At 65.9% G+C, this 15,863-nt stretch overlaps 2 protein-coding genes across 2 annotated transcripts; one reads left to right on the top strand and one right to left on the bottom strand.

The window, feature by feature from the left end:
• Positions 1-23: 23 nt before the first annotated feature.
• CHLRE_06g293582v5 (uncharacterized protein) lies at positions 24-5,339 on the top strand. Its single transcript, XM_043063466.1, has 12 exons — positions 24-165; positions 500-559; positions 881-1,006; positions 1,271-1,386; positions 1,598-1,643; positions 1,942-2,101; positions 2,327-2,486; positions 2,738-2,969; positions 3,242-3,451; positions 3,719-3,817; positions 4,096-4,188; positions 4,338-5,339. The coding sequence occupies exons 1-12, from the start codon at positions 157-159 to the stop codon at positions 4,473-4,475; spliced, it is 1,449 nt and encodes a 482-aa protein (XP_042924172.1). The 5' UTR covers positions 24-156; the 3' UTR covers positions 4,476-5,339.
• Positions 5,340-5,381: 42 nt separating this feature from the next.
• On the bottom strand, positions 5,382-15,203 carry CHLRE_06g293516v5 (uncharacterized protein). Its single transcript, XM_043063465.1, has 16 exons — positions 14,303-15,203; positions 13,879-13,962; positions 13,303-13,575; positions 12,569-12,956; positions 12,223-12,281; positions 11,878-11,922; positions 11,476-11,588; positions 11,169-11,280; positions 10,283-10,855; positions 9,742-9,969; positions 9,134-9,357; positions 8,648-8,778; positions 7,935-8,170; positions 7,501-7,581; positions 6,819-7,183; positions 5,382-6,268 (listed from the first exon to the last, which is right to left on the bottom strand). The coding sequence occupies exons 1-16, from the start codon at positions 14,873-14,875 to the stop codon at positions 6,154-6,156; spliced, it is 3,600 nt and encodes a 1,199-aa protein (XP_042924171.1). The 5' UTR covers positions 14,876-15,203; the 3' UTR covers positions 5,382-6,153.
• Between the last annotated feature and the right edge of the window lie 660 nt (positions 15,204-15,863).

Genomic DNA, 15,863 nt, shown 5'->3' with positions numbered 1-15,863 from the left:
CCTGCCCCCTCCCCCCTCACCTCCCCAGGCTGGCTGCAGCAGTGGGCCTGCTCCCGCTCGTTCGGTCTGGGCACGCGGCTGCCCTGGGACCCGCAGTACCTGATCGAGTCGCTGTCCGACTCCACCATCTACATGGCATACTACACAGTGGCGCACATGCTGCAGGTGGGGGCGAGAGGGGGAGGGGAGGGGAGGGAGAGGGAGAGGGAGCTGGGGAAAGGAGAGGGGAGGGGTTGTAGATGCCAGCCCAAACTAGACCGAACCCAATGCAATAGAGCGAGGAGGAGAGCCTATGCTTTGACGACAGAGCGGGAGGGGGGAGGGGAGGCCTGAGTACCCGGCAGCCCCAGGCAGGACTGGTTACCTGGTCGGTTAGGGGGGAAGGACAGCCGCAGCCCTGCCTGCCCCCCATCCCCCTCTGGCCCTGACGCCCGCCCCTGCCTATCTAACCCACCTCCACCTCCACCTCCACCTCCACCTCCGCCCCCACCCCCCGCAGAAGGGCGACATGTACGGCAAGGACCACAGCGGCATCACGCCGCAGCAGCTCACGCCCGAGGTAAGAGGGTGGGGTGAGTGAATGTGGTGTCAGCGGTCCTTAAACCCTTCCCCTCCACAACCTGCATCAACCCCCGTGTCCCGCTGTCGCACTGCCAACCTGTCACACCCCCACACACGCTACTGCCATCCCTTGCTGCCATCCCTAAATGGCACACGCTACGGCCTCCCCTCCCCCCTCCTCCTGCCCCTTCCCCCCTCCCCCTGCCCCTTGCTACGTCTAGCAATTTTTCGCGTCTTCTCAATCAACCATGAATGTAACCCCTCTCCTTCGCCTTCCCTCCCCTTCCTTCCCTTCCCTTCACTCACTGTGTGTGTTCAGGTGTGGGACTACGTGTTCCTGGGCAAGGAGGCGCCGCGGGACTGCGCCATCAGTCCCGAGCAGCTGGCGGCCATGCGGCGGGAGTTCGAGTACTGGTACCCCTTTGACCTGCGCGTGTCGGGCAAGGTGAGTGAAGAGGGGGAGAGGGGGCAAGGGGAGGAGAGGCAGAGGGGGAGAGAGGGGGATGGGTGGGGGTTTCGTTTTGAAGGGGCATCGGCGAAGTCAAGACGAAACGCACACACCGCTGCTCCCAGCTTCGCATCCCGACGCTATCCCTCACCCCTCACCCCTCATGCCCCCCCTCCCCCCCCTCTGTACCTGCCTACGACTTCACTTCTTAATTAATCATGAATGTAACCCCCCCTCCACCCCGCCCCCCTACCCCCACAGGACCTGATCCAGAACCACCTGACGTTTGCGCTGTACAACCACACCGCCGTGTGGGCGGCCGACAAGGCCAAGTGGCCGCGGGCCATCCGCTGCAACGGACACCTGCTGCTCAACAGGTGGGGGGGGGGGAAGGAGGGGAGAGGGGGGGGAGGAGGGGGAGGGGGAGGGGGAGGTGCTGGTCGGTTGCAATCCTTCAGTCTGGGGGAAGGAGCATGGAGGCAAGGAGGGGCACAGGGGCTCGTCAGGAGTCCGAAACGGCGGTGCGATGAGGGCCGCTCACTCGCCTCGCCTTGCCGCCCTCGCCACCCGTTCCCTTCCTGCCCGCAGCGAGAAGATGAGCAAGAGCACCGGCAACTTCAAGACCCTCAATGAGGTGGGAGTAGGGGGGCTGGCGGGCGGGCGCTGGGGGTAGGGGCCAGGGGAGGGGGGAGAACAGCACTCGAGCGTGTGGGGGCGATGGGTTTGGGTCACGGCCATAGAGCTTTGGATGCTCTGGCGGCGCGTCGCAGCGGACCTGTGGACTTTCCTCATCAACCCCTGACACACACACACACACACTTCCTCTTTTACTTCTTCACACACACTCACACACGTGTCACACACTCCCTCCCCACTCAACTCTCTCTCTCACACACACATACGCACTCTTATCCACGCTAACGCGCACACAGGCCATCGGCGAGTACTCGTCCGACGCCATGCGCTGGGCTCTGGCGGACGCGGGCGACGGCATGGACGACGCCAACTTCGAGACCACCACCGCCAACGCCGCCATCCTGCGCATCACCAAGGAGCTGGCCTGGATCGAGGAGTGCCTGGCGCCCGGCAGCGGTGAGGGGGGAGAGAGAGGTGTGGGGTGGTTTGGGGTGTGAGGGTGTCGGTGTGTGGGTGAGGGGGTGTGGGTGTGGGTGTGGGTCTGGGGTGAGGGGTGGGGTGTGGGTGAGGGTGGGGGTGGGTGTGGGGGTGGGGGTGGGGGTGGGGGTGGGGGGGTGGGGTTTTTAGTATTGGCTGGCATTTACAACACCCCACGGTCCCTCCCGCCCTCGTCCCCCCCAGGCCTGCGCGAGGGCCCCGCCGACCTGCTTGCGGACCGCGTGTTCGACAACGCCATCAACATCGCCATCGCCGCCGCGCGCGACGCCTTTGAGCGCATGGCCTTCCGCGAGGCGCTCAAGGCCGCAGCCTACGACCTGGGCAACGCCCGCGACGTGTACCGGTGAGGCGGGCAGGGGGCGGCTGGGGTGTGTGTGTGTAAATACCAGCCCAAACTAAAACAAAACCAACTAAAACGATAATACATATGGGGGGTTGAACTTCACGGACATCGGTAACAGCGCATCTGCTAATTACCATACCTGGCTACGCCTTCACTTCTTCATGGAGCATGAATGTATCCCCGGTTCCCCTCCCCTTAACTAGTCATGAATGTAACCCCCGTTCCTCGCCCCGCCCCGCCCCGCCCCGCAGCCTGGCGTGCGGCCCCGAGGGCATGCACCGCGACGTGACGCAGCGCTACATCGAGGTGTCCACGCTGCTGCTGCTGCCCTTCACGCCCCACACCTCGGAGCACGTGTGGCGCAACATGCTCAAGAAGGAGGGCGCCGCAGTCACCGCCGGCTTCCCCACCGGCGCCGAGCCGGACACCATCCTGCAGCGCGCGGCGGCGTACGTGGAGGACCTCATCCCCGCCATGCGCAAGGTGGGTGGGGGGGAGTGTGTGTGGGGGGGGGTGAATGTGTGTGGGGTGGGAAGGGGGTCTTTGAGTGCGTGGATGTGTTGTGGGTGTGGGTGTGGAGGTGTTCCGGCGGCTAGGGCTGTTACGAAAGCAAATACTTTGGAGAGACGCCCCCCCCTGCATCCCGTCACGCGCCGCCCCTCCCTCTCCCGCCCCCCCCCCCATGTCGTGATCCATACCGTTTGCATGAATGGCTAAAAACCCTTAACTAATCATGAATGTCTCCGTCCAACCAGGCCATCGCCAAGGCCGAGGCGCCCCCCAAGAAGAAGGGCCCGGGCCCCGCCGAGCCGCCGCCGCGGGTGGTGGGCGCGCACGTGTTCGTGTCGGAGCGCTTCGTGGGCTGGCAGGAGGCTGTGCTGCGGGCGCTGGCGCCGCGCTTCAACGCCAAGACCCGGGCGTTCGCGGAGGACGCCGTGCCCGCCGTGCTGGAGGCAGCCAAGCAGGTGGGGGGGGGGGCGTGTGCGGGTGTGTGTGTGGGGGGGGGGGCGCTCGCGTGCCGCGCGCGGGTTTTCAGCAAACACCCTCTAACGCGTGATATACTCCCACGCCACCTGGCCACCTGTCCCCCCCCCGCGTCCCCTCCTGCGCCATTGCAACATCAGCGTCGCCCCCCTCCCCCCTTGTCTCGCCCCTTGGTTGGGTGTAGTTGGGGTATTTACAACCTCTCATCCCGTTCCCCCTTCTCCCTCCCTCCCTCCCTCCCCCCCCAGGACTCTGCCATGTCCTCCATGGCTGACAAGCAGCTGAAGCAGGCCGTCATGCCCTTCGCCAAGTTCAAACAGGAGGAGGCGCTGGCAGCCGGGCCGCAGGTGCGCAGGCGGCGGCTAGGGGATGGAGGCGGGGGGGAGGACGCGGGTGTAGGGCAGCGGGAGGGCTGCGGGGTTGGGCGAAACTCGGGTTGGGGGAAGCTGGGGGGTATGCAGTGGGGTTGGGGCGGAAGGATTGCTGGCAACTCCCCTGATCAACCCTGTTCAGCCGTTGTGGCTGGTGCTGTCACCCATCTCCTCCCAACCCCTGAACCGCATTACCCTCCCTCCCTCCTGCCCCCTCCTCCTCCCCCCCCCCCCCGCCGGCTGCTGCTGCTCAGGTTCTGGACGTGAAGCTGCCGTTCAGCGAGGTGGCGGTGATCAACGAGTCCATGGCCTACCTGCTGCGCAGCCTCAAGATCGACAAGATCGAGGTGAGGGGAGCAGCATGGGGGAGAGTGGGGGAGCGGGGCTGAGGACGTCGGATGTGTACAAGTGGACCTAGACGAAGCGAATATAGCACTTCCAGGTTCCACAAGCGTTTGCCGCTGCTGCCGCCGCCTGCCGCCTGCTGCCGCTGCAGGTGCACCTGGCCACGGACGCGGGTGTGCCGGAGCTGGCCGCCAGCGTCAAGGCCGACCTCAACGGCGCCTACCCCGCCAGCCCCGTGTTTGGCTTCGTCACCGCCGCTGCCGCCGCCGCCGCCGCGCCCGCGCAGTAGAGCGGCTGTGGTGCATGGAGACAGAGCGGGCTGTGGTGCAAAGGCAACAACGGGGCAGAGCGTGTGGAGGCGGCAGCGGCGTGCAGTGGTGCCCGCGGGGCGAGGGATACGAGGACTTGGAAGCCGCGCGGGTGTGAAACGAGGAGTGCAGACAGGAAGCTGTGGACTTGGGTGTGTGTGGAGGGTGCGTGGCGAGGCGAGGCGACCAAAGTCACCACCGGAACGGCTGTGTGGACGACGGAGGAATGGAGGTACAGGGTGGTGCAAATACACGGACCGCGTGCGTGCGTGTGTGGGGGCGTGGGGGCAGGTTAGGTTACGGAACGCAGCGAGCCTTGCGGGTGCTCGTGCAGTGCCTCCAGCCTCCGCTGCCTGGAGGGCGTGGGAGGCTGGTGACACGTCCAGGGCGCGCAGATGTGGTACTGCGGTAGTGGTGGCTTGAGCCTTTAGGTGTGGTGATGGTGGTGCGAGGTGGCGGTTGGGCAGGTCGGCACAGGTAACCAGGTAGGTCGGCTGCTAGCAGGTGCGTACCGCGCGCGAGGTGTCAAGGTGATCGTGCAGCCGGGGGTGCTGCGGGGAGCGCCGTGCGGTATGGGCACCGGCCCACGCGTGTGTACGTGTTTGTGGTGCTGGTGAGGGGCAAAGGGCTGCTATCGCACGTGTGCGCGGCCAGTGGAGCCGCGCGGGTGTTGCAGGCGTTAGGGTGCTGCGCCTGACGCTGCATACCATGTATCACCGGCAACGCACGGAATGCGTGGGGCAGGAAGAGGAGGAAGAGGAGGTGGCTGGTCGGACGCACATTGACACATTAATGGACTGGGTCTAAATGACAGGAAGCGACACTTGCTCTCACTGGTCCGAGACAGCGCTGCCGCCGGGGTGGGGCCAGCAGGGGCTATCTAGCAGCTCGCCTATAGCCAGGGACCCCGCACGTGTTGCCACGACAGTGACGACACAGCATCACCCGGCAATGCCCGCATCGACACACGCACGCGTTCAAACGGACCTGCCTGTCCATGATACGGTATATGCGGCGGATCCCAAACCCTGTAGGTTGGCTGGCCGTTGAGCCCCAAACGACTACCGTACCACTGCGGGCCCTGTGTACCAGCGGTACAATGTCTGTGCCAGTGCACACAGCCTCGACTTGTAACAAGGCGCCTGGTTGCGCCGTTGTTGCGAAGAATCCCACGCCCTGAAGCCTGGCACTACCCCAGTCGGCCCAGCGACCATCACGCCCGACCCAGCCCACCAGGCGCACCCCCTTGTGTCCTGCTGCGACACGCAAACCGGCCCACGTCGGACACACGCAAGGGGGAGGTGAGGGTTGTAGATACCAGCCCAAACTAAACCAAACCCAAATGCAATATAGCAAGGAGGAGAGCGTGGCCGATGCTTGACAACGGAGTGGCACGGAGGTGTGTGTGTGGGGGGGGTCCCACAACCACACGGCGCCGCTACTGCCGTTCCGACCACTGCGGCGCCCAGGCTGTAGCAACGCACCGCACCATACGTGTCGCAAGGGGCGCCGCCACCACCACCACCAACGTCCGCGCCACAGCTACTACCGCGTACCGTCTCCTCCGCCTCCTCCACCGCCTCCTTCGCCGCCGCTTTCTTCGCCGCCGCCTCTTTCACCGCCTCCTCCTTCACCGCCATCTGCCGCCGCCTACCCCTGCTACCGCCTGCCTGACAGGGCGAACCGCCGGCCCTGCTGCCGCCGCCCGCGCGGCCCCGGCCCCGACTGCCCGGCCTGCGCACCGCCCTCGAAGGGCCAGGCGGTGCCCAGGCGCCTGCGGAGAGTGGGGGCAGGGGGCGGGGTGGTATGTGTGTGTGGTCGAAGGGTAGGTCAAGTTTGGGTGGTTGCGAGGTGAGGACAGTGGGAACAAGGTAAGGGCGAGCAATGGAGTTGGGGTTTATGGGCGGTGGGAATAACATGCCCGAATAGGTCCAATTTGTAGCAATAGGTCTCACTTTCAAGGAGTAGGTCTCATTTGTCAAGGAATAGGGGTGCGGGTTGCGTGGAGGGGTGCAACATCCATGCGAGGAGACAGGGCACCGCGTGCCAGTGCACACAGCAGCTCACCCGCCGTGCAGGGCCCCACTCCCCCCTACGGTACCCGGTGGCCCCACCCCGGACGAGCTAGCAATTCAAAACACCGTGACTCACTAGCCCACCCCGTCATGAGTGCATGGGCAGTTCCCCCCTCCTCCTCCCTTCTTCAGCAGCCCACCGCCCCCCACCTCCCATCTCCCACCCCCTGGGATCTCTGCCCCCCCGGGGGGTACCGCTTTTCCAAACATCCTTGCAACCCCCCCCCCTCACACACACACACCACCCACCTGCGCAGGTCTGGCGTCATGGCCGCGCTCATGGCGTGATGGCGCAGCACCGCCCGCGTGTCGCCCGCCAGCCGCCCACAGTCCAACACAACCACCGTGCCGCCGATACTGCTGCTGCTACTGCTGCTGCCGTTACTGCTACTGCTAGTGCTGCTAGTGCTGGTGCTGCTAGTATCGGTGCTGATAATGCCGTCGCTAGCGCTGGTGCTAGTGCTGCTGTCGCTGTTGTTGCTAATGCTTGCATCAGCTCCGCTGCTGCTGCTGCTGCTGCTGCTGCTGCTGCTGCTGCTGCTGCTACTGCCGTGGTGGTGGTGCGGGGGCGCCGTGATGGTGGGCGGGTGCGGCTCCAGCAGCAGCCGCAGGAACTGGTGGGTGACAGGGTGGGCGTTGTAGGGGGTGGGTGGGTTGGTTTGATGGGTGGCGACGGGGGACACTAGTGGTGGTCGGGACATGCGTACGTAGAGTGGCGTGCGATGATGGCAATGATGAGGATGAGGATGGGGCGGGGCGAGGGGCGGGGAGCATGGTAAGTCGGCTCCCCCTCCATTGCGTCCTTGACCAAAGTACCCTGGCAACCCCATCCATCACCAATCTTCCCTAGACAAACATACACGCACAGTCTTTGTGCTGGATTTTCCTTGTAATCTATAACGCACACGCAATCGTGCGGTCACAAACGCACCTGGGACGCATCCGCGGGCGCTGTCCCCGAGGCGGGTGCAGCGGCGACAATCGCCTCCGCCAGGTGAGCCAGGCTGCGCACCTGTGGCCGTGTGCGTGTACGGTACAAAACACGTACGCATGCCGTACACACACATGTCAGGGAGAGGCTGACGCCATGGGTTGGGTGAGCAGCTCAGGCCCATCGCCGTTCTCGCAGCTGTGCGATGAGAACCGCCATGTCAGGGCCCCGCCCCCGCCACGCCCACACCATGTCGTCATGGCCCCTCCACGTCCACGCCACCACATGACCCATTCGCGACACCCCCCTTCCTCCCCCCCTCCCACTCCTCCCCCCTCCCACTCCTCCCCCCCTCCCACTCTCCCCCACCTGCCCTGCCCCCTCCCCCTTCCCTCCCCCCCTCCCCCTGCCCCCCTCCCTCCTCCCCTCCCCACCTGTTGGCCGTTCACTGCCGTCACACGCCGCGGCGCCCCCCGCAGCTCAGCCGACCAGGCGGCCGCCTCGCCCGCAGCCGAGGCCCGCCCGCCGGATCCAGATCCGGATCCAGATCCAGATCCGGCATCTACCTCCACCTCCACCACCTCCTCATCGCCCTCCTCTTCGTCATCTTCCTCGTCGCCGCCGCCGCCGCACTCGAGCACCTCCACCAGCAACACGATCTCCTCCTCGCCTGCAGCCGTGCGTGTGTGTGTGTGTGTGTGTGTGTGTGTGTAAGAGTGTGTGTGTGTGTGTGCAGGAGGGCAGGGGAGCGGTAAAGGGGCAGGAGGGGCGCGGGGAGGGGGCAGGGGGCAATGGCGTGGCGTGGCGTGGTTGCAACAAGCTGGGGTAGCGTCTGCGGGTGGTGGTGGCGTGGCTGGCTGGGGACGTCGGAATGGCGCAGGCATCCCCTCAGCTCTCTGCGCCTCCATACCACAAGCTGAAAATTTGTTTTGCATTCTCTGGTGAAAACCAACCCCTCCCCCCACCTGCTGCACACACAGACAAAGACACACACACAACCTCCTCCTCCTCCTCCTCCTCCTCCTCCACCTCCTCCTCCTCCTCCTCCTCTTCCTCCTCCACCTCCTCCCCCTCCTCCTCCCCCTCCTCCCCCTCACACAGCCTCCCCCTCCTCCTCCTCACACAGCCTCCCCCTCCTCCTCCTCACCTGGCGCCGCCGGCATGCCCCACTCCAGCGCCCCCAGCACCGGCACCAGTCCGCTCTGCAGCTGCCGCGCCGCGGCCCGACCCATGTGCCGCACCGAGCCGCTGCCGGGCAGCGAGCCCACCATCTGGTACCTGGGGGGTTGGGTGGGTGGGGTGGGTGGGGTGGGACGAACAGGAAGGAGCGGCGGGGGCTTGCAAAGCTGGTTGGAAAAGCGGTACAGGATGCACTGAAGACTCCAAGGGGAGGTGAGGTGGGAAAGTGTGGGCCAGGCCCCGTGAGCCACGTGCGGCAAGGCTACAGATCCTGCAGTAGGGCTGCCGCCACGGAAGCAGCCACAGCCCACGTACCCATACCCCCACCGCACCACCCCCACCACCCCACGAGCTGTCAACACGTGCGAGCTGTCATTGCAACAGGCCTGCCACGGCCCACGTACCCATACCCCTCCCACCCCCACCACCCCCCCCGCCCCCCCGCCGCCCTCACCAGTAGGGCAGTGTGAAGGCCGCGAACACCAGCGGACCAGCCACCAGGAACTGAGCCCGTCGCGGCCCGCCCGCTGCAGACACGGCACCCGCTCCCGCCCCTCCCGCCGCCGCTCCTGCCGCCGCCGCCGCCGCTCCCGCCGGCCCCACGGACACAGGCAGGTAGGGCCAACCGGCGCCGCGCAGTGTGACGGGCAGCTCCAGCACCTGCCCCTGCCGCAGCACCTGCGGAGGCAGCAGTCAGAGGGCGGCAGTAGCAGCAGTAGATGCAGTAGCAGCAGCAAGACAGCAGTAGCAGCAGCAGGACAGCAGTAGCGCGAGCGGCTTCAGCGCTGGACCCTTGTGCTTTGCGGCGGAACACTGACACACGCGTGCACAAACACACGGCTGCTGGCAAACTCCATGCCGGCAGGCGGCAGCCCCGCCCCGGCAGCCCCGCCCGTGTGACCCCCGCAGCCTCAACCTCCTCCCCCACTCCCTCACCCCCAACCCCTACACCCCGTCACCCCCACACGCGTATCCTGTTCCCAATCTTTTTTACCTTCCAGCCCCCCCAACCCCCGCACCCCCTCAACCCCCTCAGCCCCCCACACACACACTCCGTCTCACCGTCAGCCCCAGCTGCTGCCCCACCCGCCCCACCGCCGCCCAGTGCCCGAACAACACACGCTGCCCCTGGCCCCGCCGCCCCCCAGAGGAGGAGGAGCCGGAGCCGGAGGCGGCGGGTGCGGAGGCGGCGGGTGCGGCCAGGGCTGTGGTGGCGGCGGATGCGGCCAGGGGTGTGGTGGCGTCGTCCGACACGGGCCGCCCGCCCACCGCCAGCAACACGTCGTGCACCTGAGCATGGGGGGTTACATGCATGAGTGGTAGACGGTAGACCATTGTGGGGAACATCGTTACCGACGGGGGGTTACATTCATGACTGGGGTGGGGGGGAGGTGGTGGTGGGCGGGGTGGGCGGGGGGCGGCAGACAGGAAGCAGATGCGCAGACGTGTCCCAGGCACACACATACACACACGCACACACGCAGACATCAAGTTTTTGACAGGTAGTCGAAATTTACTTCGGCGTGTGGGCGGGTCTCTTGTACGGTTCGTTGTCCAACACACACACGCCCGCACATGCAAACACATCAACGCCCGTCCGCACCTGCACAACGCCCGCCGCCGAGCCGGTAGGGTCCACTCCCGTGACCAGCACACCCGACCGCCAGGCCTGCGCCGCACTGCCGCCGCTGCTACTGCTGCCTCCGCTGCCACTGCCGCTGCTACTGCCGCTGCTACTGCCGCTGGCGCTACTGCCGCTGCTGCTACTGCCGGTGGCGGGTAGTCCGAAGGCTCGCCTCAGCGCCGGCGACTCCATGCGCTGGTAGCGAATGCCCAGCCGCGGCCGCCCGTCCAGATACAGCAGCGGGGAGGAGGAGGAGGCCGATGAGGCCGAGGAAGAGGAGGAGGCGGGAGAAGAGGAGGAGGAGGTGGCTGCAGCTGCTGCCCCACGCTGCCGCGGGCCGCCAGACGCCGAGGCCGTCGCAGCAGTGCTGCTACTGCCACCGCCGTGTGCGGCTGTAGCAGCTGTAGCAGCTGCGGCTGCCGCCGCCGCCGCTGCTGCTACAGCCTGTCGCGTCCTGTCCTCCACTGCCCGGCAGTAGTCCTCCAGCACCAGCGCCAGGGACTGGCTGGGGACCAGGTAGCCGATCTTCTCCGCGTCCTCATCGCCGTAGTCCTGAGGGGGGGGGGCCGTTCATGGTGAGGCGAGAGAGTGGGGGCAATTGATTCCAAGTGTAGCGAAGACAGTAGGCGTAGGGGTGCGCGTACCGGGAGTGGGGTGGGGTGGGGGGGGGGGGGGTAGGTTACTCCAAACAAACAAACAAATTAAAGAACAAATTAACAGATTAGGGCGCGAAAGGGGTTGTGTGCACCCGTCGCGCTGGGCTAGCCGCCCATGCAAGCGGAGCAGAGCGATGGCATCGCAAGGGGGTGGGTGGCTACGTGCCCGAGCCCACAGCACACATGTGCCTCCCGCCTCCCCTGCCCACCTGCCCCGGCGCGCCGTCCTCCCCGCCTCCTTCATAGCCGCCGCCGCCGCCCTCCTCGTCGTCGTCTTCGTCGCCGCCGCCGCCGTACATCTCGAGCGCCGCATCATCGTACCTGTGTGTGTGTGTGGGGGGGGGGGAGTGCGGGGATGGATGGATGGGGTGTCGGGGCGCACACAAGGGCGGCTGGAGCCTGCTGCACTGGGCCCCGCGTGTCGCGAAACACACACGTCTTGGTTCACAAAACGCACGCCCTCCCACACACACTCGACCCCCCTGCCTCGCCCCCCCTCACCCCCCTCACCCCCACCTCTCCATCCAGGTCTGGCTGGTGAACTTCTGGAACGCCATGCCCACACAGCGACCCGTGGCGGGGCACAGCGCCGGACCGCCCCAGCCGCCGTTGTTCATCGGCGCGTCAACCTGTGGGTGCGTGGCATGTGATTGTGTGTGTATGTGTGACGCTGCGTTATGTCGCGTCAACCTGTGTGCGCATGGCGTGTGTGCCGTATGAGCGGGTTGTGTCGTGCCATAGATGTCGAATGGTGTTGGACTACGCAAAACACCATACAAGCACAAGCAATCCAGATCCCACAACTGCCACTGCGCGGCCTGCACAACCCCCGGTTGTGCCTACTGGCCGCGAACACGACCTGGACACCTCGACCGCCATCACCCTCACCCTCACCCCCCCACACACACACGTTCTCACCTGCAGCGCCAGCAGCGCCCGCCCGCTGTGGCTGTACTCCACCACCTGCGTGTGCGTGTGCATGTGCGTGTGGTTAGGGCATCACAAGCTTGTGTTGAGCACACACAGACGTATGTGTGTGCCTTTGTAGTATATGCCAGTCGTCTGCCAGTTGGTGCCCCCACACGGCCAGCTCCATTGCCCGTTGCCGCTATCCCGCGCCCAGCACAACTGGTACAGCCACCCTCCCACCCTCCCATCCTCTCCCCTCCCCCCAAACCACCCTCCTGCCTTTTCCGTTATTATGAAGGTAACCCCCTCCCCCCACCCACCCACCCACCCACCCAACCCCCTGCACCCACCCACCTCAACACGCGACACGACGCCGCTGGTGACGCACAGCCCTGCGCCGCCCAGCGGGAAGCCTGCGGTGGTAGGCAGGCGGGCGGCGGGCACGCAGGAGGGCAGGCATGACGGTGAGAGACGCGTGTGTGAGACACGCTTCTGCACACCACACACTGGCACACGTGGCACCGGCTCGTGGCACGCAGGCCCACACGGGTGGCAGCCGAATGCACATGGCTCACGTGGACACACACACGCACACACACGCAAACGCAAACGCACGGCGCACACAAGACGGCCCCACGTCCACCCTCTCACCCCACCCACCCTCTCACCCTGTCCCACACCATACCCAACCCACACCCACCCGCCACCACCACGGGCCGCCTCAGGTTGGGCAGCGAGCGATCCAGCTGCAGCGGCACCAGCGCCTCATCATCATCATCACTACCACCCGCACCCGCCCCCGCCCCCGCCTCCTCGGCCGCCCAGGACTGGTCGTCACTGCCGCCGCCGCCCTCGCCACCCGCCCGCAGCCGCCGCCTCCTCTCCCTCGCACTGGCACTGCTACTGCCGTCACCGCCATTGCTGCTACTGCCGTCACCGCCACTGCTACTGCCGCTGCTGCTACTGCCGCTCCTCCAGAATGCGGGGTCGTCCACCCGCAGCAGCGCCACGTCCAGGTCCAGGCACACCGCCGCCACGTGCGCCGGGTAGGGGCCGGCGGCGGCGTCCGCGGAGCGGCTCACCTCCAGCTGGGAGAGAGGGAGAGCGAGAGAGAGAGAGAGAGCGTGTGTGTGTGTGTGTGTGTGTGTGTGTGTGTGTTAAAGAGCACAAGGAAAACGTTGCGCAAAGAGAGCGTGTGTGTGTGTGTGTGTACATGTGTGTGTGTGTGTGTGTGTGTGTGTGTGTGCTAAAAGGAAAACGAAAGCCGCCCAACGACGTGTGTGTGGGCGCTGATGCGATGTGCGGTCAGGGACGCCACAGAACGTGCCGCTGCACGCACAAGTCGCCGCTGCTGCCCTCGTCCCCGCTCTTTCGCTTCCTCCCTTCTCCCCGCCCGTGCTCCCCCCCTCCCCACCCGCCTTCGCCCTCGCCCACCTTGCGCGCGTGCTCCACAGCCCCCGCAGTCGTCACGAGCAGCCGCTGACGCACACGCCGAGTGGTCAACACCCCCACAGGCCCCGCCGCCCCCGCGGCTGCGTCAGCGGGCTGCACCCCCCGCGCCGCCGGCCGCGCCCCACCAGGCCCGGCCCCGCGGCTGCTGCGCCCCCGGCTCCGTAGTCCCGAGCCGCCGCTGCCGGCAGCAGCAGTGGGTGCGGGTGCGGAGGGCGAGGGGGAGGGCGGCACCGGCACCTCCACCTCCACTTCCACCTGTGTGAGTACGTGTGTGTGCGTGTATATCATATGTGTGTGTATGTGTGTGTGTGTGTGTGTGTGTGTGTGTGTGTGTGTGTAAGCACGTTCGTTTGTCGGCAAGGTGCAGTGCGCGGGCCGCAGCTCAGTCCAGTTGGCCGCACTGGCACACACACACCTGGGACACATGCACCTACCTCCTCGCGGCCCAGCCCCCCCTCCCGAGGCACACACGCATACTCTCTCTTTCTGTCTTTCTCACACGCACACACATACACAGTCTCTTGCACGCTCCTCTCCCCCCCCCCCGGCCCCCCGCACCACGAAGGCGCTGCTGGTGGACTCGGCGTCGTGGCCGTCCTCCCAGGGCCGCAGGAAGTTGGGCACCCGGTGCAGCGTGTGGACCTGAGGGGGGGAGGAGGGGGAGGGGAGGAGAGCAGGGGGAGGAGGGGAGGGGAGGGGAGGAGAGTAGGGGGAGGGGAGAGGATTGGCGTGTGGAGAGGGAGGACACGGAGCACTGGGAGAGCCCCCAAGGTCGTGGGCGGGACGGTGCAGCCGAGGCAGCCGCGCAACCAGCCCTTTGCATGCCGCCGCCTCAGAGACCCACCCGCCCACCCCTTCGATGCCCTCCGCTCCGCCGGAAGCGTGGCTGTGGTGCGAGTTTGTGATGGAGTCCACTCGCTGTGACTACCTCTAATCTACCTCTGAAGTGCCCGCCCCGTTACTTGCTGATACTCCAACTCACCTGCACCACAGACCTGCCCAACACCTTGGCTCCATCGTCGTCGTCCTCTTCCACCCCCTCCTCTCCTTCCTCCTCCTCGTCCCACGCCCCCTCCTCCTCCTCCTCCTCCTCCTCCTCCTCGTCCTCCTCCTCCCCACCCACACCTAGGAGCTCCTGTGCGCGCCCACCCCTGCTGCTGCTACTGCCAACGCCGCCAGTGCTACTGCCTCTGCTGCTGCTGCTGCTGCCACTGCCTCTCCCCCTGCCGCCGGTTGCGTGAAGCCGCACGGCGCCGCGCGCTTGACTGCTGGCAGGCGCCAGGGTTGCGGCTACTGCCGTGGATGACCTTGCAGCGGCTGTAGCAGCTGCTGGGGTTGCGGCTACTGCCGCGCAGCAGCCGCGATACCGGGTGGAAATGGGCAGGGTAGGCTGAGCCGTCGCAGGAAGGGCCGCAGGTTGGGGCCAGGCGCAGTTGCCGCTGTAGATGCGCGTGCGCCTGGCACCGCCGCCGCGCTGCCAGGCCGGAGGGCACCTGCCAAGTCCGAGACTGGCGCCGGATGCGCCTAGCGCCGGAACGGACGCCGGTCCCGCCATGGACCGCATTTCTCAGAGGCGCGGGGTGTCGTGGCGCGGAAAGCGGGAGCTGCAAGCCGCCCCAGCAAAACTAATCCGCCCCGAGCGCAAGACTCCGCCCCGAAAGCTTAGAGATATCGCTATGCAAACTGTTGACTATCCTGCACTGGTCGCGTCAAAAAGGCAGCAGAAGTGCTGCTTGATAATTTGTGGCCCCGCACACCGTACCCCAAGTAGCCACTTGGTGATTTGATATCGAAGTAATTGACGTCCTTATAGTCAAGAAGTCGTCAAATAGAGCAAACGAAAGCCAAGGAAAATCAATGCTTGCTCGCTCCTGGTCTTATTGAGCCCCAGCTCATAAAAGGAAAGTCTTTATCACGAATTGTGTTGACCGTGTGTTGATACAGCTTCATACGTGCAGACGTGGCCCATGCAATTGCATTGCCCGCCATTTTGCCGACCGGTGGAAGTCAAGGCGTTGGGCCTGCGCCCACCTACATAACATCACTGCAGAGCGCCATGTCGCCTTTTAGAACCGCCATGCCAAAGGGCGGGAGCTGCGTGTTCGGTGCACATGCATGCATAGGGCGGTCAACGACAGCAGTCCACTCCTCAATGGGAGGAGCAGAAATCTGGGGTGGCATCCACGAAAAAGGCTGAGAGGAGCGACACAATTCAGCACGTCCCTTTGGAGGCGAGACACCAGGGTGTTGTGCGCGTTGCCAGCCTTGGCAACCGGATGTCGGAGAGCACACGGGAAGGCCTCCAGACTGCGTCAACCTGCGGAAGGCAGCTTCAGGCAACCGCAGGTACCGCCAGGGGTTGTGCAAACGGTAGCTGCAGGGCGGCTAGGGCCGGACGGCTGGCCAGGTCTGGGCCCCGACGGGCTTTTCCACCGGGTTGTCGTGCTGCGCTCCGTGTCCTGCCATGATACCACCCCCACCCCCCCACACACACACACATACACACCACTCCCCATGCAAAATTCACGTCGGAGACCCAATGC

The sequence above is a fragment of the Chlamydomonas reinhardtii genome, chromosome 6, assembly GCF_000002595.2.
Source record: "Chlamydomonas reinhardtii strain CC-503 cw92 mt+ chromosome 6, whole genome shotgun sequence".
Classification (NCBI taxonomy): domain Eukaryota; kingdom Viridiplantae; phylum Chlorophyta; class Chlorophyceae; order Chlamydomonadales; family Chlamydomonadaceae; genus Chlamydomonas; species Chlamydomonas reinhardtii.
Note: the sequence above shows the minus strand (reverse complement) of the source record. Positions and strands in the feature narration are given on the sequence as shown.